This window comes from Manis javanica, chromosome 12 (genome assembly GCF_040802235.1).
Source record: "Manis javanica isolate MJ-LG chromosome 12, MJ_LKY, whole genome shotgun sequence".
In the NCBI taxonomy this organism is placed as follows: domain Eukaryota; kingdom Metazoa; phylum Chordata; class Mammalia; order Pholidota; family Manidae; genus Manis; species Manis javanica.
The window spans coordinates 44,633,596-44,656,323 of NC_133167.1; the positions used below are offsets into that span (position 1 = coordinate 44,633,596).

The 22,728-nt window shown below is 33.0% G+C and overlaps 1 protein-coding gene across 2 annotated transcripts; it reads right to left on the reverse strand.

The window, feature by feature from the left end:
* Window positions 1-1,639: 1,639 nt before the first annotated feature.
* ZSWIM2 (zinc finger SWIM-type containing 2) lies at window positions 1,640-20,404 on the reverse strand. Of its 2 annotated transcripts, XM_017645552.3 has the most exons (9): window positions 20,187-20,404; window positions 18,965-19,041; window positions 17,450-17,490; window positions 11,725-11,935; window positions 10,439-10,690; window positions 7,684-7,768; window positions 5,685-5,794; window positions 3,619-3,772; window positions 1,640-2,955 (listed from the first exon to the last, which is right to left on the reverse strand). In XM_017645552.3, exons 1-9 carry the CDS (start codon window positions 20,349-20,351, stop codon window positions 2,125-2,127), a joined length of 1,926 nt encoding a protein of 641 aa, XP_017501041.3. In that variant the 5' UTR covers window positions 20,352-20,404; the 3' UTR covers window positions 1,640-2,124. The 2 variants fall into 2 exon arrangements, with proteins under 2 accessions (XP_017501041.3, XP_017501042.2); XM_017645553.3 differs by lacking the exon at window positions 17,450-17,490 and having other exon boundaries at window positions 1,641-2,955; window positions 20,187-20,308.
* Window positions 20,405-22,728: the final 2,324 nt, after the last annotated feature.

Here is a 22,728-nt window from a genome sequence, read left to right on the forward strand (position 1 = left end):
ACAAATATCGATCATGAGCTGGAGTCTGTCACATTCATCAAATCACAGGTTGGCTGGGCCAAGCAGCAATCCATCATAATACGGAAGTGGCACCTCCAGATAGCATTAGCGGAATCAGAAGGTAAGCTGCTTGAGCAGAGCCCAGACGTCCATGTTATACAGCAATGTTGGATAATGTAGGATCACTGTCCTCCTTTGGCTAACACCAATGTCCATCTGACAGAGAAAAAATGTGAGCTTGGTTTCTGAATGGGTTGGCTTAATATGTGGGTACAAACTGAAAATGGATGGCTGACTGCACTGTAGCCTCAGTAGGAGTGGCCTTATAAGAACAGGGGAGAGAAAACTCTCCCAATGGGTGAAGCTTCTGGCAGCACACTTACCCACATGTCCATCTCCACCTAGCCTGCTTGTCTGAAATCTTTCATTCTTTCTTTCTCTGGACCCCTGATCAACCTGCCAAGTCATTCATCTCTTTGCCCATGAGTCTGTATTATGTTAATTGCAGGCCATTTCTTCTTCCTCATAAATAGGATGGCCTTTATTCTTAGAAATCAGACACCATATAATAAAATTTATTTTGTCTAATAAATAGCAAACCAAACTGAAGAACTATTTAATCTCCCCCTCCATGTCACACAATTCATACCCCTGACTCTCTGAGTAAAGCTTGTTCAGTCATCAGAAATTGTTACTCTAGTATTGATATTTATTCTCCTTTTGTAATCGTGGGTATTTTGTGTATAGTATACTACTGAGATAATATAACTCAACTAATAATTGCAATATGATCATTAATAAGTTTTGACTGGTATAGGAATAAGAAGTGTGCAGATTATATTTTTCTTTTAACTAAAAAATTAATTTTACAGCACCATTATTTTTCTCTACTAGCATCCCAAGTTCTTAATGTTCTTTTGTAGCTCTTTGATATGTTTTGCTTTTCAAAGCATTTCCTATCCTTCTTTTTTGGAAAATTATTTAAAAAGGAAAGCACAATATCTATTGGAATACAAATAATATTTGATTAATTGGAAACTATTTTGCAGTTTCCATCACTGTACCTACTACAAAGAAAATAGGTTGATAAAATCCTGAATTGCAAACAAATATATTGGCCATCCATTTACAAATCAGAAACAAGCCTCATTTAAAAAATGTGGTTTATGTTCTTACTAATTCTCAGTTACTATTTCTGAACTACACTTTAGCAACTACTTTCTGATTAACTTCAATTTAATCATTTATTTAAATTCAAATGCTTTCTTCCAAGAACTTTCTCTGCTTGATATCTTTAAGATTTGTTTCAAAGAACTATGTATTCCATTACCATGTGGAAAAAAAATGTGATATCTCTCCTTATTAAGATAATAAAAATCAATGAAATCGTCAATGTTTTTTAAAAAAATAATAAAAAGCTACTGAGCCACAGAACTTAAAAACAATCAAAATAAGGGTCTAAGGGTGATTAGTTTTCAAATTCACATTTTGAAATAATGGTTAATTATTTTGGAAATGGAACCTTTTAAAAAAACAAATCCTTTAATATTGATTGTATCAAGAAATTTGCTAGTACAAATTTCTTGAAAATAAAACAGTAAAACCGTTATAAATGTGGTATAGCTTATAGCATTATATTTTATTTCCATTTCATGTATAAGAAAACGCCTTTAAAGAAATAAAGTAAAAAAGAAAACTGCCATCTGGACTTTCCTATAGGTTTGTGGTGGTGAGTAGTGCAAGAAAATACAAAAATGACACAAGTACATGGAAAGAATCCCCGCATGTTATATGTTATCAAGTGGAATGTTTGAAAACAGTGAGTTAATACAAGAAAAATCTATTTCCTTAATGTAAGTAAAAATAATTATTTTATCAGCATAAAATCAGATATAAAAGTTCTAAAAATATTCATAATTCATTAAATCCTGAACATATTCACCAAGGTACCCACTGCTTTAAGTTTTATAAGGAATGGGGTTATTTCCTTTAAGTGTAGTTATTCATAGGCAAGCAGGTGAAATGACAACAGAGAATTTCATAGACTTGTCAATAGAATACAGTGGTTTTTTTATGTTCTATAAATAAAAATTTTTATATTCAATCTTCAAATATTTTCTGGTGTTAATCAAAAGCACATTTTTGTAATTGAAGACCTTCCAGTACTAAACATAGCTTAGTACTCTTTGTATTTAAAGGGTAAGATATAGGTCTTCTTGATAGACTACTACATTTTTGTCTAATTTTACCCATACAATTATTATACCTTTTAGACAAACTAAGTTTATTTGTACCCCAATTGACAATAAGATTTAAATCTTCTGGAAATACAGTACTTGATTTCCTGTTGTCTTCTTTTATTCTAGTACCAAGCATCTTCTTTGGATTGTGGTGAATTCGTTTATAGTCCCTGGTCATCTTCTGGCTTTGACTAATGTGGTATTTTTCACTGATATGTGGGCTTTCCATTCCAGTGGGACATACAATATTCTTGTGAGCAATAGAAGGGAGAAATGTTTGAGACGGTATTTTCCCAAAAGATCCAGTGGATAAATCTTGAAGATATGTGGGGAAATGTTGGGTAATTTTATATTCATAGATTAATTTTCTTGAATTTGAATCATCTAATTTGAAAGACTTTAGGTCATCTATTGTTATATTTTGATAGACATCTGTTGGACTTTCAGGTGTATTCAACTTTTCAGAACTATGTTGAGGTATGCTAGGTAAAATTCCAAGTCTATTTTGTTTTAAGACTAATCCAATACCAGGAATAAAAAGTTCTGGTTCTTCCTGTTTTGACAGATGAGTGATGTCTGTGTTTGAAACAGACTGATTTGTGTGTCCATTCACTGCTGTATCTTTCCAGATTAAAGGGTTATATATAACTTGTCCATCAATAGGGCATGAATTGCACTTGTGGAGTAACCAACTGTCAATACATTTTCTATGAAACTGTAAGAAAAAAGGTTGTAAGTTAATCAGAAATATAATTATCTTGTTTTTAATGTATTATGATCTATGCAAATTTCTCCCAGTTTCATTATTGTGTTACTATTAAAAACTATTTAGAAAAAAATGGAATATAATCATAATTTATCAAGTTTCATGGAAATAGTTTGAAGAAGTTCTCTTCAAAATGTTATTGATTAGGGGTTGATCTTCACTTCCAACACTAAAATGAGAAGCCTATGGATATCATTAAGTTTTGATTCCAGTGAGTTCATTTGAAATAATAGTTCATTTTAAATAATGAAGTCGAATGAAGCATTTCTGTTTCATCTAAGGAATCACAAAAACACATTAAATAGTATTCTATAAGCTTTTTCTTTCTTTTTTCTTTACAGATCACTAAAGTAGATAAAAAGAATCTGACTTAAGGTGCTGTTTTATCTTTCCTAGACAGTATACATAGAAATGAGTCCTAATCAATATGAATCCATCCTTAGGGGGCAGAGCTGCCTTCTCAATAGTCTCTGTTGCAGCTCTTCTATATACACTATTCAACTGGAACATCTCTGCACGTAATACAACTAAAAAGTGAAAAACTTTATTAGTCACTTCATTTGTGAAAAATAGCCCTATTGGAAAGTCAAACAAAAATTATGTGACTTCTACCTTGTGAGTACATGGTAGCAATCTCATTTGTTGACCAAGATGAAATGCCTTCAAACAAAGTCGACACTGGTAGCCTGGAGCAAGCAGCTTACTATTCTTTGTGACTAGTAAGAGAGGCAGTGACTTTACCACGTGCTTTGGTGTGTAAACTTGGCTGAACAAGAATAAGCAGAGAGACATGAATGTGCCTATGTGGTTATAGATCAGGAAGTAATCTATAACACAGACAATGACTTCCATATAAGTAATGCAAATGAACCCAATGCTTTTTTGAACAAAAGATAATAAATCTCATACATTACAAAGTTAAAAAATGCATTGATCTTGAATAAGATGGATCCAACTTCAATATCCACAAAAAGCATAATTGAAATTAGTTCTTTCAAATAAAAATGCTAACCTGAAATTTTTGATTTGCACTTTTTAACATCAGTAAAACCAGAGCAAAATTTCGATGAGAACCACATACTCAAATTATTTCAGTATGAACCAATACATGGGCCTGTGTTTAGAAAAATACAACCCAATTCACTTTGTCATCTGGTAGGAAGTAAGGTGCGTAGTAAGCCACATTAAATATTCCAGTCTACTATGATAAATTGGTAGACCTATAGGGTAACTCATTTTCCCTTGGTATATGCTTACCACTTTAGTCTGGTTAGATTGTTAATGTGGCTCTAAAATATCATACCAAAAGTATTTACCAACATATCTAAGATTATACAATGTAAATTAACTGCTGTTTGATGCCATTAGCAATTAATAAAACAAATATTTAAAAACAGAAGCTTGGTTAAAAAGTTAGATGCATTATTCAAAACTCATTCAGAACAAAGTATATATTTTATAAAAGCTTATACTTCTCCTTACAGACAGGCTTCCATCATCCTACAGAAACTGCTTTTACCAAGGTCATCTAATTGTCAACTAAAAAAACAAAAAGCCATGTATTTTTATTATTATTTAAGTTGTTAACCACTCTTTTTATCTTGAAACTCTTTCATTCTCTGTATTTTACTATCTCTACCTAGAATGTCCTTTTACCCTCATGTTCTCTTGCCTTCCACCCACAAAATCTCCTAAACCTTTAGTTATACAAGTTATGATTTTAATAGTGTGACCCCTAGCCAAGGCCAGGGGAAATGAAGATGGAGAGCCCTGTTTAGACTCATTATATACCCACAAGGCATTTTATGCTCCATTAGAGCTATGATGCCCAAAGTGTGTGTAGCACCCACAGGGCAGGAGCTAGTTTTTGTTTGAGTAATTCATTAAAATTATTTTAAAAAAATATTTCAATTTTATCTTATACTTTAAAAATGATCTTCTTTGTACATTTTATAGTTTACCTAATATGTTACTAGTACACAGCACGTTTAATTTTCTTGAATTGATAAGGAGTATGACAAAAGTCTGGAGGTCTTTCCACTAGTAAATAGCCCAGTGTTCTGAAATACAAGCAAACTGCTCAGCACTCTTCTTCCATGTGGGATGAGTAGAGGGGGGAATGAGGCAGAAAAGTCTTCCTTCCCTTAGAGGCCAATTACTTTCAAAGCATATATCAAATCCCCTCATATTTTTTCTTTATATAACTTAAACTTACATCAGTTTTAATTTTACATTTATTTAACTGATCAATTAATTCCTAGGGAAACTACTATATCCCTAATACCTAGTACAATCTCTGATATAATTAATAATAATAATAGACTACTTTATTTGAATATTTACTGTGTATATTAACTCATTTAATACTCACAAAATTCCAACAAGGTTGGTTTTATTTATTATCCCAATTTTAAAGGTGAAGAAAATGTGGCAGAGAAGGGAAGTAATTAGCCCAAAAGACACATAGCCAACTTGTGGTTGTACTAGGATTGGATTTAGGCAGTCTGATTCCAGAGGCTTGCTGGAACCAGGTAACATGGTATACCAGGTAACGTGGTATATATAGTAATAACTGCTCAATGCATATTGAATAAAGGAATAAAACTTATTCAAACTGAAAAATAATTTGAATATCCCAAGTCACACATGATATGTACATTTCACTGAGAATCTCTTACCCTTGTTTTTCTTGAACATGTGACATTTTTTCTATCTCATTTTTAATATCTATATATTTTACAATTTCATCTGATCTTTTTTCTAGTGATCTCCATCTTTGATTTCTCTTCTGTAATAGGTAAAAAACAGATGTTACTTTACAAATCATGGAAATTTTCATTTGGTGGGTTAAAATTGCATAATAATGTGTATCAATAACAACAATATGAATAATAAGCTCATTATTTAAAAAATTTTTTAGCCACATTAAGGAATTCACAAATTATTAGTGAGTCTGATGTATTACTGCACAGCTACTATAATAACATTACTCTTTAAGGTAAAAATATTAATAATAGCAATTGTAGATGTTTTATCTTTGGTAGTAATCAGAAGGTAGCATTATTATTCAGCATTATGAAATACTTTTTAAGTATATGGCTCAAATGACTGCAATAAAATTCCATGAGTTTAATTATTGTTGATGTAAAAAATTTTAATATCATAAAAGGTTGACAATATTTTAGGCAGAAAATAGATAAGATTGGAGAGGGAGAATAGGCCAGTGAAGTCCACTAAAAGGGACTCAAAGAGTTAACCAGATAAAACTAGAGAGCCAGAAAGGACAGAGTTAATGAGTTAAATAGTTGAAGCTCCAAAGGCCACGAATAACTTAGAATGTCCGGCTATTCCCCAGATAAAGAAAAGTATCCCAGCACAGCCCCTGTCTTCATTGTATCAGTTAGATCTTGCCATTGTAAGATTTTCTCGAGCCTGCTAAAATGCCCAGCTTATTCTTTAACTTAACCTATATACTGCTTTTTCCTCTTCCTCCAACCCCTAATCAGTAACTTTGTAACCAGGGTAGGAGACAGACATAGGAATTGTAAATAAACCTGTGTGGACAAAGAATGCTACAGTTCCAAATCAACACAGTCACCTAAATAAACCTATTCTTAAAACAAAACTTGAAAGGAATTATGAATCACCTGTATACATCATGCCTTATGCTAACCCTTACCCCAAAAAAGTCCTATAAAACCCCAGACCCTGCACTTGTAAGCATGCCTCCTCTCAGAGGTTGCCGGCACTTCCCTTTTTCGACTGTGTCACTCTCTCTGTCCTACTTCAGATAAGTAGGGAGGGGCTGCTGAGAGCTCTGGTTTGGGCTTGCAAGTTCCCATTGTCTGGGTGACCCCCAGACAGGATAGCAGCTCATGCTCTTAGTAGCCTGCCTGAAAGTCTACTTTGCCTCTGGGAAGTTCTCAGAACATAATCTCACTCCATCAAGTGCTCTGCAGCTCCCCCAAATCCTGGGGTGGTAGGGACTCAGTTCCCACACTGTGCAGACCCAAGCGGACACTGGATGTGAGGTGACCCTGGCTTTGGGAGCTGGCAAGGGATTATGCCCTATGCCAAGCATCATTTCAATGAGCTTCCCTTTCCTCCCTCTTTTTTCCCTTCCTCCTTGCTTTATTCAAGTAAACCTGCCTATGTCTATCGTGACTCTAGCCCACTCTTCCCTTTGAGTGTAATCAAATAAACCTGTCTTTATCTCCCTTGACTATGGCCCGCTCCTCTCTTGTAATGCATTCAAATAAAACTTTCACTCTGCTTCACTACTGTGTCTCTGCCCTTCAATTCTCTGTTGTGGTGCTGGCAAAAACCAATGAAAATAAACTCAACCCTCACCCCCCCAACAAATATATGTCAATTTGTAATGTTGAGATATTTTTTAAAAATGAGTTCTCAAGTTTGATGGCTACAATTCCTGTCCTTAAGATTTATATATAAAGTCAATGGATGTTTGTTATTGTGCTGGATTTTATAAATTACCAGTGTGAGAACTGGATGCCTTGTGCATCCCTATGAGAAAGAGTTCTCCTAGAAATACAGATTTTTATTAAAAACCAATCAGCTCTATTCCAGAGTGTTACCTATTCTTACTATTCTGAGACTTACCTTACTTAGATCTACAATAGGACAAACACTATATGAAATTCAAGATGGATACTGTACCTCACGAAATGCAAATGGATGAGGGAGATGGCAGCAGCTATCATAACATTCCTGGCATAAGTGATATTCTATACATTTGGTGCACCTAAAAATGCAAAACACCAAAACACCCAAGAAAAAAATACAATTATTTTGGTGGCTTTTGATGAAAATTTCTGGCCAAAATTTCCTGGAACCTATGCAGATATGACAAGGCCCATCTTAAGTTTCATACTCTATTAATTTCCTATTGCTACTGCAACAAAGTACAACAAATTTAACAGCTTACATACCACAACTTTATTATAGGTTTATAGGATAGAAGTATAACATGGATCTCAAAGGGCTAAAATCACAGGGTCTGCAGGTTTACGTTTATTTTGGAGGCCCTGGAGGAGATTTGCGTCCTTGCCCTCTCCATCTTCTAGACACTTTCCATCTTCCTTAACACCTTGTGGTCCTTTCCTCAGTCTTCAAAGCAAGCAATGCAGCATATATTTGTGTCTTTCCTCCATAGTTAATTTTCCCTAGCATTCTCTTTTTGCCTCCCTTTCCCCTTTAAAAACACTTTGATTACACTTGGCCCAGGCAATCCAGGATAAACTCCTTATTTCAACTTAATTTCATCTGCAAACTTAATTCCCCTATGACATGTAACCTAACATACAGGTTCCAGGCATAAGGATGTGGAAGTATGAGAGAGGGCATTATTTTGCCTACCACACATCCTTTCTATAATGTCTTCCCAGACTAACTTAGCTTTCATTTCTCTTTCTCTAAATTTCTATAGGATCTACAGTCTACTAGATATTCTACCATTTGATTTCTCATGAATGCTAGTTATACTCAGAAAACATCTTGAAAACAACAATTATGATGTATTCCTTATCTTTCCTCACAAAATGGAAAAAGTGTATATACATATATATATATATATATAAAGTTCTAAATAAAAACTATTAATAAATTTAAAAGAAATTCCACTTTCCACAAAAGCTGAAGCTGAAAATTACATTATTTATAAAAATTTTGCCACAGAGAATTTAACTTATTTGCAGCAATATCCACCAAAAAATATTCTGAGCAGTAATCAAACTTATTTTCTTAAGTTATCAAAGATGTAGAAAAAATTTCCATGGGAAATATGTCCTTCAGACATCTTAGAAGCAGCACTAATTTATTCATTATTAATATTTATTTACAGGAAAGATTTTTAATAATGAACAGCGATAAGAGCAATGGTGCATTTATTCAATACATCAAATTATGCTGAACAAGAAAAAGTTAAGCATCTTTATTTTAACATATATATGACATTCTCGTAATTAATTTCTTAAAAGTAGCTATATTGTGAAACTCTAATGAAGAAGGAACTGAAAAGCTTTCTAGTTTGTCTCCTACTCAAAAGACTAACGAAGAGCTCTGTTTTTTTTAACCTCCCCCTCAATGGCCTAAAGGAATTTAGATCGAGGGCCTGATGCAGGGAGAGAGCTATCACTGGAGATAAGCACAAAGAGAGCAGGCTAGGTGTGGTCAACTGTTGGGAGCTTGGCAGGACCTGTTCAAATTCTTCTTCGTGTCTCATTGTCTCTGCAGGTCATGACAAGTATTTGTTTTCCCATCTTCCTGTGAACCGTCTTCCTTCCCTTGAAGCCCCAGACTCCTAGCCCTTCTCCTTAGTTCAGGATGGCATATAAACCTCAGCTGTCTATCTTTGAAACTTTCATGTCTATGTGAAGCTCTCGTATGTACAACATTAAATTTGTTTTTCTCCTGTTCATTTGTCTTATGTCCACTTAATTAATAGACCAGACAAAAGAACGTAGAAGGGTAAACATTTTTTCCTCTACAAGAGATAGTAGAAAGAATTATCCACGAAGACAAAAGACAGTCAGAAAACTCAGAGTCACAGAGGAGTGCTCTGTCATTAACAAAATACTTAAAAGCACGATTTCAAATAATCTACACATAAACTTTTTGAGGAATAGGAATACATGACACTGAGGACTCAGAATTTTTTTATACAGTGGCTGTTGCATATCCTTGCTCCCCACAGATGTTCCTCCCAACTCCCTCTTTTCACATGTTACCTTAGCCCCTTACTAACTATTCTTATCCACTCCTCTTGAAAAAACTTAAATACCAAACAATGACTGCTAATAACAAAGATCGGACCTTTCCTTTTTTTAGAACCTTTTCAACCAATATTCCTGCTCTTCAGTAGCCTGCCTGAAAATCTCCTTTCTTTGCCTTTGGGAAGTTCTCTGTACATAATCTCACTCCATTCAGTGCTCTGTGGCCCCCCCTGAGGTGGTAGGGACTTAGTTACCATGCCCTGCAGATTCAAGCAGACTCTGGATGCCAGGTAACCCTGGCTTTAAGAGTTGGCAATGGATTTGCCCTACACTGAGCAGGAGTTCAATGAGCTTCTCAATCCGCCCTTTGTTCTTCCTTGCTCTCTGCTGCTTGCAAGGCAGCTGCCATTCTCTGCTATTCTCACTTTAATGAATTCCTTCCTTATCATTCACTCTAACTTCCCTGTGTCTCCGAATCAAATTCTTTCCCAGCATAAGGAAAAAATAAATAAAACATTGGAATTATTGAAGTACTGAGCTGACAGAGATCACTAGTCTGGAAATCCTAAACAAGAAGCCATCACTTAAAGGCAAAACACTAGACAGGAGGATGAAGGAAGCCTAAGTGACTGGTAATCTAATGCTCTGAAGTGAAAAAACAAGTTAGAATACATATTTATAATTTTACTGATGACACTTACTTATAACATGTTCCCTCAATTGGAAATTGTTTACAACTATTACAAGGAATTCCAAGGTGTTTGTCCAGTCGCTCTTTCTCGGCTGCAGTCACAAGTTTGTTAGAGTTTTTGAATTCCTCTAAAATAAGTTTTAATGGTGCAAACTCTTTCCTGCACAGAGGACATATCAACATGGAAGTGTTTGATATCATATTCTGATAATTGGCTAAGATCTTCATGCATTTTATATGAATGCTATTGCCACAGCCAAACCTGTTAGAAGTAGAATTAAAGTTTACCATTTGTATACATCAAAGTTGTATTTATATAAATAAAAATTTCTGTGATATCATTTTATTTCTCATAAAAACAGATTCTGAATCACTCTTCTGTATATAGTTTGGTTACACACATAAATATTATTTTATCATATTTAATTTAGTACATCAGAATTCCAAACAAATCTTCCCCATTCCAATGAATGGTAAAAGATTTTGCATCATTAAAATAATTTTCAGTTTTAAAGTGAAAATGAATATACTCTTAATAAAAAGGAAAATTATAACAATAATAATTATTTTTTAAATTAAAAGCATCACTGAGAGAGGGTGTCACCTTTTTTTTCTAGAAATTACAAAATATATGATAATACCCAACAAATATATGTTGAGAAAAATAATATTTTGGGAAATAGTTAATAACTTAAAAATATGCCATAGAAGCAGCCATTTGCAAAACATCAATGAAAATTTTGGTGAATAAACAGAAGGAAAACAGAATGAAAAAGTTCAATAAAAAATGGTTGCTCAAATTTTCCAAGTCCAACTTTATAGTGCTTTGAAGAATAGTAGAAATAATGACAATCTCAAAAAACATTTGCGTGTAAGTGAAATTTTGAATTATTTAGGGGTAAAGATAGAATTTTTAGAAAACAAATAATTTTTATAATTTAAAAGTATTATCTTTGCTTTCAGAAAACTTGGTAATTACTCTAAGTCATAATTACTTATTCATGTGTATAACACAAAAACCAGAAAAATACCCTACTTCAGTAAGTTAAAGTGGAAAAGGGAATAATGTGGAGTTAGGTTTCACCCTTTATAATGTAGTCTAGAAATATTGAGAGTAAGAACCGGATGTCCCACAACATAAATGCTATGAAAAAAAGAAGGCCAATTAAACATAAATAAGCTATAAGTAAAGATTTCTATCAGTTCTCAATCACTATGTCTCATGACATAATCAATTATAAATATTAAATCAGAATTTTTCATAAGCTTTTAGAATCCAAAGAAAAAGCATGTCACCTGCAAAAGGTAATAGGAAGCTTTTTCTCTAAAAGTACTTCTTGACAAATAGAGCAGATATCATCTGAACCAATTTCCTTTTGTTTAATGCACCCATCTTCTTCAATATGTACATTTGCTTCATTCATTCCTTGTTGGGGAGTTTGAACTCGATGTATACCCCGAAGTAAGTCACTGATTTCTCCTTCCACAAGACCTAACTGCAAAGCAGCTAGGGAAAAATCCAAAAATATTAAAATTCAGTTGCAAAGTTGGAGATACAGAAAATGTAACAACTTATGCTGAAAGAATTTTCTTTCAAATATCAAAAAGACAGTTCTGGTTGCATTAGTACACTGACATTTACCATTTCTTTGTATTTCTTTTGGAGTCAAAAGGTCAGAAAACAGTCATTTATATCATTTATAACAAGAATGAAATCTATTACTGACAAGTGTCAGTGAAAACAGTGCATTATAAGGATTTTGAGTTAATTATATGATGATTTTTGTCCTTGGATTGGCATTACAATCATGTCTTATAGTTTGGTATATTCAACTGGTACATAAACAAATCTTTTATCAAAATACAAGAATATTAAAAGAAATGTGTGCACATACATAAAAGGAAAACAGGGATATTTGAGTAGTTAATATAATTTATATTTGTTAGATGAATAAGTAAATGAATGGATAATGGGGGAGCAAGACTCAATTAATTCTGCCTATTTTCCTGACTCAGTTTTGTATCTCTACAAGGGTGTCTTGGTAGCCACATCCTTCACAGATGGTCAGTATTCTTCAGGACAATGTATAAGAAACTACATTGCTTGTAACATTGGGATGTGTATTCTTTGAATTCTGAATTTTCTCCATCCTGCTGTCCTTATAAGAAACGGTGTTTCAATACATATAGTTTTGATCAGGGCATCTTAGATTCTTTGTTCTGTGGTCCATTCCCAGACCCCCTTCCTCTTTCCTTCTCCTTAACATGCCATAATTTAAATGCTGGTTGTCATTGGTCCCCCTGAGTTATACTAATTTTATACATTATACTTTAACACATTAGATTTAAATAATATTTGCAAGATAATGAAAAGCTCCATTTTCTTGGAAAGACCCCCAAATAAACACTAAAAAATACTGCAACATTGAGGATCTATTTCAATACAGAAATCTCTGTAGCTTGTCTGAGGTGGGGCGGCAGGTGGAAAGCAGGAGGGTAACATTTTAACTACCCAGTTTTTTGGAGGATGAAGTCTATTTGTCACAGAGACAGAGCAACATCTGCTATCCAAAAAAATGGGGAGGAAAATGAAGAACAAAATATTGTGCTTTTGGGAATGAAGATTCTCGAGTGCAGCAGAAATACTAAAGCATACAAATTCAGAAGAGGAGCTGGCTGTAGACTGTTGATGTGGTAAAACATGAATTGGAAAATCAAAGGGAGAAAAAAGTCTTCTGAAGTTAATTTGGAAAAATTAATGTATGAGTCTATAAAAGAAGATGCTTTTATAGAAAAGAGCAAGGCAGTGAATCTTATCAGATATCACAGTGTAGTATAAAAAACAGTAACTAGCATATAAGAACTCACAAAATAAACATTATGAAACAAGGAAAAAAAGCACAATTTAGAAACTGTTATTGAGATAATTCCTATTGAGATAAGATTAGCTGCCTTGCTCTTTTCTATAAAAGCATATTCTTTTATAGACATACATAAATTACTTAGTTCAAACCAAATACCAACACAACTACACATAGATACCATAATGAAGACTAGAAATAAAATACAAAAACTAGCAGAAATATACCTCTAAAAGACTCTTTATCAATACTATGGAAGACAACTTTCAAAGGATTGAAACAATACACATAAATCAAAGGAAAAAACAGATTTAATAATAAAAAATCCAATTGTATAACAAAATTTAATAAAACCACATAAAAGAGTTATAACATTAAGAGAACATATGCAAAGAGGGGTAATACCTGTATTTAGGAAGAATTGGTAGCTTTATCCCTTAAAATAAATTGCCGAAGTACATTCACATATGAAGTACAAACAGTAAATAAGGAAATGGAGGATGTTCAATTTCATTAAAATCAAGGAAAAGTAAGTTAAAGAATGAGATACAGACTAAAACCTAGTGTATAAGCAAAATGACTAAATAGAATATTATGTTTTGTTGCCTAATGTTATTCCTTTTTGTATTTAAAGTTACATGAAGGTATTTTAGATCTTCTCAGGGTACGTTAGATGCATGCAAAAATGGAAACTATTTTCTTAATTACTGGGAATCACTAGATTACTATGAACCTTGTGTCTGGCATTTTCCCCACTTTGTATAACTTAGCTTTTTTTCTAATATTACAGAAATATTAACATTTCAAAACATTTCTATGTATCTTTTTTTCTTTGGGGACTTAAATATGCTGTTAATGTCTTTCAGTGTATTATTGAGTATAATAGCTAATTGTGCCTAAAACATGAATGTGGGAAACAAAACTAGCAGAAAATTGATAAATTGCTGAAATTTGTGTATCAGCAAAAGTATTTTAAAGACCAATCTGGTAAAACATATGGGTGGCAGATATAAAAATGTTAATACATTTACTCCAAAATCCAATTAATGAGACTTTAGGCTACAGAAATAATTGAAAGAAGGGAAAGTTTCATATACAGAGACTATTACATAAATTAAATGCCTAACAATGGAAGAATGTTAAAGAAATTATGAGATGCCATATTAATGGAATATTAATTACCCATTGATGACTTTATACAGAGATGATGTAGCATTGAAAATATTTAAAAGTAACAGTGTATGACAAAAGCAGCAGACAAAATTCTTGCAGACTATTAGGCATACACAAAAATAAAGCCAAAAAGGAAAATAGAAAATAGAAAATATAAAAGCTATTATATCTTTGTGGGGGAATTTAAAAAGATTTTCTGTTAATGGGTTTTTAAACTTTATTTAACACTTCATTTAATTAAAAAACAGAAACATATGGCATTTACCAGATATTGTACTTAGAAGCAACGGGTCATAAATCTAGATTTTGTTCAGAAATATTTGTTGGGTGATAGAAAAAAGAATGTTCAGTGTTCAAAAACATATCTTTATTTTGAAAATCCTGTGTGATCATCTTTGTAGGTCTTTAAAAATAAAAGAGAGTCTCAGGTTTTGGTGCAAGTTTTTGGTGCAATGCTAGGGTGCAAGTAATTGTTTCCAAGTTTGTTTTAGAATAGAATCCATGAATGATATTCAAAACAAAGCATTCCTCTTTCTTTACTAGTAACCATCTCCTCCATACTTATATACATACTTTACATAATCCTACTGAATAACTGTTTACAGTTTTCTTTGGATTAATATAATTTTCATGTATGTTTGTTCTAGCTTTCATTTAAATGATAACTTTCAAGATCATTAATACTACTTTATTTGAATATCTGCACACATGGAATTTTCTCAATGTTGACTAAAACTTCTTTTAAATAGAGGAGATATGAAAGATATTTTATTTTAGTAAGAAGTATAAATTTTTCAAAATTAATATATATTTCATTTTAAACAATTAAAAAATTCCATACAGTAGACTGCTATGTGTAAAAGCATAAGACAAGGTTTCTGTCTTCAAGAAGGACAAAGGATAATACAATATAAAATAATAAATTAGTCCATATGAAATTGCCATTTTTTATAGATGAAAAATTCACAAATATTAGCAATCATATGATTCAATTTATAAAAAATACTTAGCAGAGCTCCTGGCTAATATGCTATACAATTAACATTTGTTGAATAGCCACTTAAAATGTGGCTAGTGTGACTCAAAAACTGAATTTTTAATTTTGTTTCACTTTAAATTGAAACTGATGATCTATAGTTCCTGTAAAGTTTAGTCTGTAAGAATTTGAATATTATGTGAATCTATTTTTCAACTAATTAGTTTATGAAGTCTAAATGCAAATCAGGTAACTTAAATGAAAATACAGTTCCTGAGTTGAGATGCTCTGCAAGTGTAAAATACACATTAGATTTTGAAAGCAGTACAAAAAAATAAAATATCTCATAACTTTTATATTGGTTATATGAAGATACAGTATTGTGATATATGGATTAAATTAAAATATATTATTAAAATTAATTTCCCATTTCTTTTTTTCATAATACCACTACTAGAAAATTACATATGTAGCTCATGTTATATGTCTGTTGGATAGTCTAGTATAGAAGCTTATGAAAATAATACGGAAAATAGCATGGAGAACAACTAAGACTTGGAGAAGACAGAACATTTAACTTCAGGTGGATACAATGGAGAATAGAAAAGAAAACGATATGTATGACATCATACAACCCAATTATGTGTACGAACAAGGAGGTTACAAAGAATAGTACCAAAGGCTGGTGAAGGCTGAACAGAGGTGAGAATGAGGGCAGAGAGATGAGAAAACTGTTGAGAAGTAGGTAGTATGTAACATAAACGGGATTTGTAGAATGAATAAATATATGAGAGATGAGGATGGAAGTGGAATAATCAAGGAGAATCCCAAGGTTTCCAGTTTTGGAGACTAAAAAAGAAGGGAAGCCAATGGGTGAGGCAGAAAATACAAGAAGGGATCACAAATTGGATATTTAAAATGCCTGTGAGAACACCCAAACAGAGCTGCCCTGAAGGGAGAGGGAAATACTGTCTCTTGATCAAATGTTGAAATCACTGATGAGCAGTATCAGTTGGAGATATAGAAAATGGGAGACATTTCTAAGAAATGTGTAGAGTGAGAGGAAGAGTACTAAAGAAAACCCCCTCTGAAACACTAATTCTAATTGTTTATGTAGTGTAGTTTTTAAATGATTGCTCTGGTTGTATTTAAATAATAGTTGGGGGGAAATGAACTTGCCTAAATAGAACCAATATTTTTTGAATTGAAAAAAAATTGAAAATTGATCTTTAATTCTCTGTGAATATTATGAGCAATTATTAATAAATTTTAATAAGCTATTGCAGTTCTTCAATGGGTTCAGTGTAGGTCAAATAACCCCAAGACTACAGGGAACACTTTCATAATGACAATATCTTTATTATAAAATAAACAAATCCAAATGATCTGTAACAAAATTATTTTTCTTTCTCTTTTATTCTTGAGGACTCTAGAATTTAAAGTTACATAACTATATTACTGACCCTAAACTTCATTTAAGTACTGACATAAAAATTATTTTACCCCCCCAAAAATATTTGTATGTATAAATACATATATATTTACTCTAAAAATTATGTATTTATATACCAAATTAAATATATATATTTTTGAATAATAATTTCAGTCAGTAAACATTTTTTTTTTTCAGTAAACATTTTTGAATTAAAGTGTCATGTCAACTGTCTATTCCTCTGGGGTCTAAAAAAATTACATTTGTTTTTCTTATAATTAAGATAATTTTAAATACAGAAATCACTGTGAATCTTTGCTTAGAACACATAAGGGAAATCTTTCTGAATAACTGGCTATTGCTTCACCCCTTTTTTTCTGAAAGCCTTTGAATTTGAAATGGCATGTAAAGTTACATTTTTTTTTATTAAGGAAGAGAAATGTTCCAACTGTCTTAAGTGTAACAAACTGTGCTACAGATAGATTGTCAAGAAAAATAACTGTCTAAATTTGAATATTTCTAAATAAAAATTATTGAACTTGACAATTTTGAATTAGTTAAAAAAACCCCACAACTTACATTCATGATTCCTTGGAAGCTTGAATTTTTTCAACAAGACCCTAATATTCACAGGCAGAAAAGCAAAATAAAACATTTATTTCTGATATAACTTCAAAAGATAAGTTTTATTTTAATTCTTTAGCATTATAGAATTTTAATATTGGCTGTCTTGAATGAACTTAAAACTCTCATCAGTTTTCTATTGTAATAGTAGGTAAATACATGTTCTAAAATAAGCATATGTGAAAAAGGTATAAATGGAAAGACATTTTCAGTAAAGATATTTGCTAGAGTGAATCCTTGTATTTCTTTATGACATATGGTCATTCACTGTGAGAGATTAGTTTTCACAGAGAAAGAATTTAGGTATTCATAGAATTTCCTCTACTTTTCCTGAAGTTTTCCACTCCTGAAATGGAGTAATTTTACTACATATACCACTTTAATGTATGGCAAAACTATTTCATATGTCACCAATTAAAATGGAATATGGCTTTTTTAAAAAAGTGAGAAATATATATTAAATTCTTATATTTATCAAATACACTTTAGTATATTAAATACTTGGATTATATTTCCATTTAGCTTATGGTTAATATGCTGTTAAAAAAAGAGTTACATTACATAAAAATCAGAACAGAATGTTCTTGCCCTGAGGAAGCTAGCATAAAATAAAAACCGGAAAAAACTATTTTAAGTATAATAATAAGGCCAAACTGCAAGTGTGAAGGACCATATTTTATACATGTATGCTAACTAAAAAAAATTGTGTTAGTAGATGCTCAATAAAAAACTCATCAAAATAAAATAAAGTATTTGGTCAAAATAAAAGATACACACTTTTTTTTTACCTGTAAAGCTTTAGAAATGAGATACACACTCTTTTCTCATATTTGTTGTTTCCCTTCAAATGTCAATTACAAATTTTCTATAATAATAAAATTAATGATTTGTTGGTATAAATATAGATAGGTAAAACAAAATGAGTTGAGTTGGGTTTAAACTAAACAAAGAAAGTTTTTGTGCCTCATTTCTGAGATTCTCTACAAATAGGTTCTGACACTAGACGAACAGTTTCAGAGTGTACAGAAGGAATCCTCAATAGAGTCCAACTTCTATCTTGAACGATTCCTAGTCAAATGCTTATTAAAGGGAAAATAATAAAATTTTTAAAAGTGTCATAATGAACCACATAATTATCATCAGTGATATGAATCAAGGAGATTTTTATCTTTGTGTTTTATAGTTAGATTTCAGTTTGTTCATAATGGAAATCTAAAAATTGGTATTTATTATTAAAAGGATAAATGTTCAAAACATGGAGATACCATGTAGTTTCTCCACTTACACCTTAATTTTTGGAATGAAATAAAGTATCCAAAAGTATTTTGATAAACGATGACCATTTTACCTTCATAGACTCTCAACACCAAATTTCATCAATTTTGCAGGACTCAAACCATGAAAAAGGCAAAACATGTAATATACCAGGTTGTTCCTTTTGTGGAAGATCTTCATTACAAAGTCACTTACCAGCATATATGCTTGCAAAGTTCCCCTCCTTTCTGAAATGTGGAACAGTTACAAACATGAGGATTTCCTAGGAAAACCTTTGAAAGAAAAATGCATACTTTAAAAAAACTCATTAATTTTTAGAGTTAGAGCAAAATTAAGTCAGTAGATAATAGGATTAAAAGAGATTTCATTCAGTTTAGGTAACTCCAAAGGTTGAATATAATCTACCAGCGTATCTTAACTCTTGACACCAGTCTCTAGGCTGATATCTCACTTTCATATCCTTTGCCTCAACAACTTATGTTATCAATTAAGGCTCTTTTTAAGTGACTTTTCACCTGCGCTCAAGCGGGTGAAAAAAATCTTATTTTAAACGCTCAAAGAAAAAAAAAACCCTATAAATTTCTAACTGAATGGAAATTCTACCGTGCAGTGTTCCTAAAAACCGTATTAGCTCATCTTAGATTTTTGATTTGTACAGCTGAATTGTTTAATTTTTCTCAAGAAGCCTAATTTTATCCCCTAAGTTTATATTGGCTAAAACAATTTATTAACTATAGTAAATGTAAGCAATAAAGTAAAAAAAAGGATGTCTTAAGCACAGGCTAGTTATCCGTACTCGGTACTTAAAACGCAGGACATTAAATTAAACTTTTCCAAGTTAACTCCTGGGAGGTGGTGTGGTGGCTGATTTTTGAGTGGTGAGAGTGGGATATATAAATATGAAATATCTGTGATCTTTCAGCAAAATTGTAAAGACTTTTTATTCATTAAGACCTTTCCAAGGCATCATTTAAACGGTATTTTAAAAAGGTCTTGTGATAACTTTAGAGTGGCTAAAAAGTAAAGAGAAGCCAATTTTATTATCAAATATTTAAGGTATGTAAATAGGTTGTAGGATTTTAATTTAGTTTGAGTTACAGGGCTAGTAACTGCTAACAACGAATCCAAAAAAGACGTATTGCAAAGTGCATATTCACATAAAAATCTTTTTTAAAACCTAAAGATCAAGGACCATCATCTTTCAAGATTTGGATTAATCTGGAGTCCTAAACTTCAATAACGAAACTCTTCTAAACAAATACTATTTCCCTGTGCAATCTGCACATCTTTAGGATCTGCAACACGCGCGGGCGGGTGCGGCAGCGAGTGGCCCCAGAGACTGCGAGGGTGGCTGGATTCTAGATGGGCTGGGAGGACCCCTGGGAGGAAGCGGCGGCGCATCGGGGGCGGTAGTTACCCGGAAATCCCTGTTTTGCGGCTCCTCCTCCCTAAGCAGGAAGCCAGTGGGCCCCATCTCTCGTAGGAGGTAGATGCTGCTGCTCAGCGCCTGGTCTTGTTGCCAGCTGAGGCGATCGCTCACTTGTCTTCGCCTTTCAGAGGCCCTATAACCTCGGCGAAGCATCGTGCCTGGGTGCGGGCAAAGGCAGCCGCCTTGAGAGACTGAGGCGCCCGCCGGTCTCCAGGACAACCGCGTGGCCGCCGGTTGCCTTGGTGACGGTGGTTGAACGCCGGGGTGTCCCGGCATGCCTTGAGCCGAGCTAGGTCTGGCGACCAAGGTGTGCGAGGGTGTCGCTTCCGCAGCTCTCACCCGCCTCCACTTCTTCCTGAAGCGACGCTCTTGACTGACGAAAGCTTCTAATAACCAACTGGCCGTTTTAAAAAGCTGGCTGCCGAAGGCATAGCTGTCAAATCTTTCGCGTTCCTTCTGCTGGTTCCTCGCAGGCAGGGCTAGTGAATTTTGTGTTAGGACAGTTGGATAACCTGGTTACTGTTTGGGCTCTGGATACTAAAATTATTCTGTGATTAATCATTTTTATCATAAATCCTAGAATATTGTTGACGTTCAACAATATTTCACCATTTCCCTAGTACTCAGCAATGTGCATAATCTGAGCCAGTTGCTGGGGGAAGATCAAAGATGCAGAAGACAGGAATCTAACCCCTAGGAAGCTAGATCCTTACATAGAGATAAATGTGCGTTGGGGGGCGGGGGCAGTTTAATTACAGAGCATTTCTAAATTGCATGTTTGGAAAGGGATGGGTGTTGAGGTGGGGTGCAGAATCCATTGACTCTATGCCCAAGTTTACAAATCACTATTCTAAGAAATAAGATTTTCAAGGTATGCAGTATTGACCCAATAATTCAAATTGTCTATGAGCTTTGTTACCATTCTAGGGGGGCATATATAACAAAGTATCAATCAAGTAAAGAAGCCATATTACTCGAATCTTTTTAAGATTGAAATCAGGAAATAGCTAGTTGGTGGCCCAGTAACATAAACAAAGATGGGGGACATTTGTCCCATTTTATCATGGGAGAAAGCCATAATTAGGTTACATCAAGAACAGGAGAGGAGAAAATGGGAAGGTCAAGATACCCAAAAGGATGGTAATGACAGCTTAAATATGTGATATATGGGGATAAACACCATCCAATCCTTGGTCTGAGATTTTAACATACTTTTATTTCTATTCTCCTATTCTAATAACTAACATATACGACCATATGCCCAACTTTACCATCAATGTAATGGTGATAGATGTTAAAGTAAAACATAATATACTAAGGAAAACCTCATATGAAAACCAACACAAATTATAAATTGAATTCCCTTAATTTATTTGTTAATTCTTACAATTAAAAAATTCAAAATAACTTATTGACAATCTATACTTTTTATGTAACAAGATGAGATGGGTTTCAGAATGAAAGCCATCACATATTCAACTGCCCTTCATTTATTCCCTCCCTCTCCATATACATAAACACACACACACACATATATATATACACACACACACACACATAGTTACATAAGTGTAACATATATAGTGATATATGTGTATATATGTATAATATGTAAAATATACACTATTACACATATTTAAAAATTACCTTTAAGAGAACTTTAAAAAACAAGCAATAGCAAATAATTGTTAAAACTGTATGTTTTACTTATTATAATTAGATGATATTTGTTTGATGTGTAATGATAAATGCCATTTTCAGAAAGGTCACATGTTTAAAAACAATAGTCTTTATGTAAACTGACTATGGATTCAAAAATTCCATTTTAAGGTTTGATAAAAGTAACAATATTCATGTTTTTGTGGAAGTTAAAGAGAAAGCACAGATTGGTAGACAAAACTTAAGTCTAGCTGTAAGACATTTGTTTTTGTGTCTGTCAGTTAAGTCTTTAAAAACATAACCATGTTGACTATCCCATATGTTTGCCTCATCTCTTAAGAGTTTGTGACAAGGGTAATATTTTGCAAATATTAAATCAGGGAATTATATTTCTCCCTTTCTCAGTGTTCTCTTCCAAATAACATTTTGAAGCATATTGCCCCAGAGAAGAGGAAAGTGTTTAGTGCTAGAAACATGTCATCTTAAAGATGTTAAAATGTTTAAACATGATAACTTTGAGTTTATCAATGAATCAAATTTTAGCTCCTTTAGCAATAAAATTTGGTCATAAAAGACAGAAATTAATAAATTGTTATAGCTCCATATATATATATATGTCTTAACTATACAGAGTAAGATAGAAAAAGCTTCTCCTAGACTATTAGACCTTGCAATTGTATGGAAGAGAATAACTGTGGGGTGGGAAGAAGACCAACACAAGTCAGTGGAAGAAATCAGCTGCCAATCTCAGCAGGGGTGTCTGCACATTGGGGTGAGGGTGGGAGTATGTGAAGGGATGGATTGAAACATTGAGATAGGCTTGGGAAGACGGAGGACACCTAAGGAGGATGTGTGTGGTTACTTACGGGAA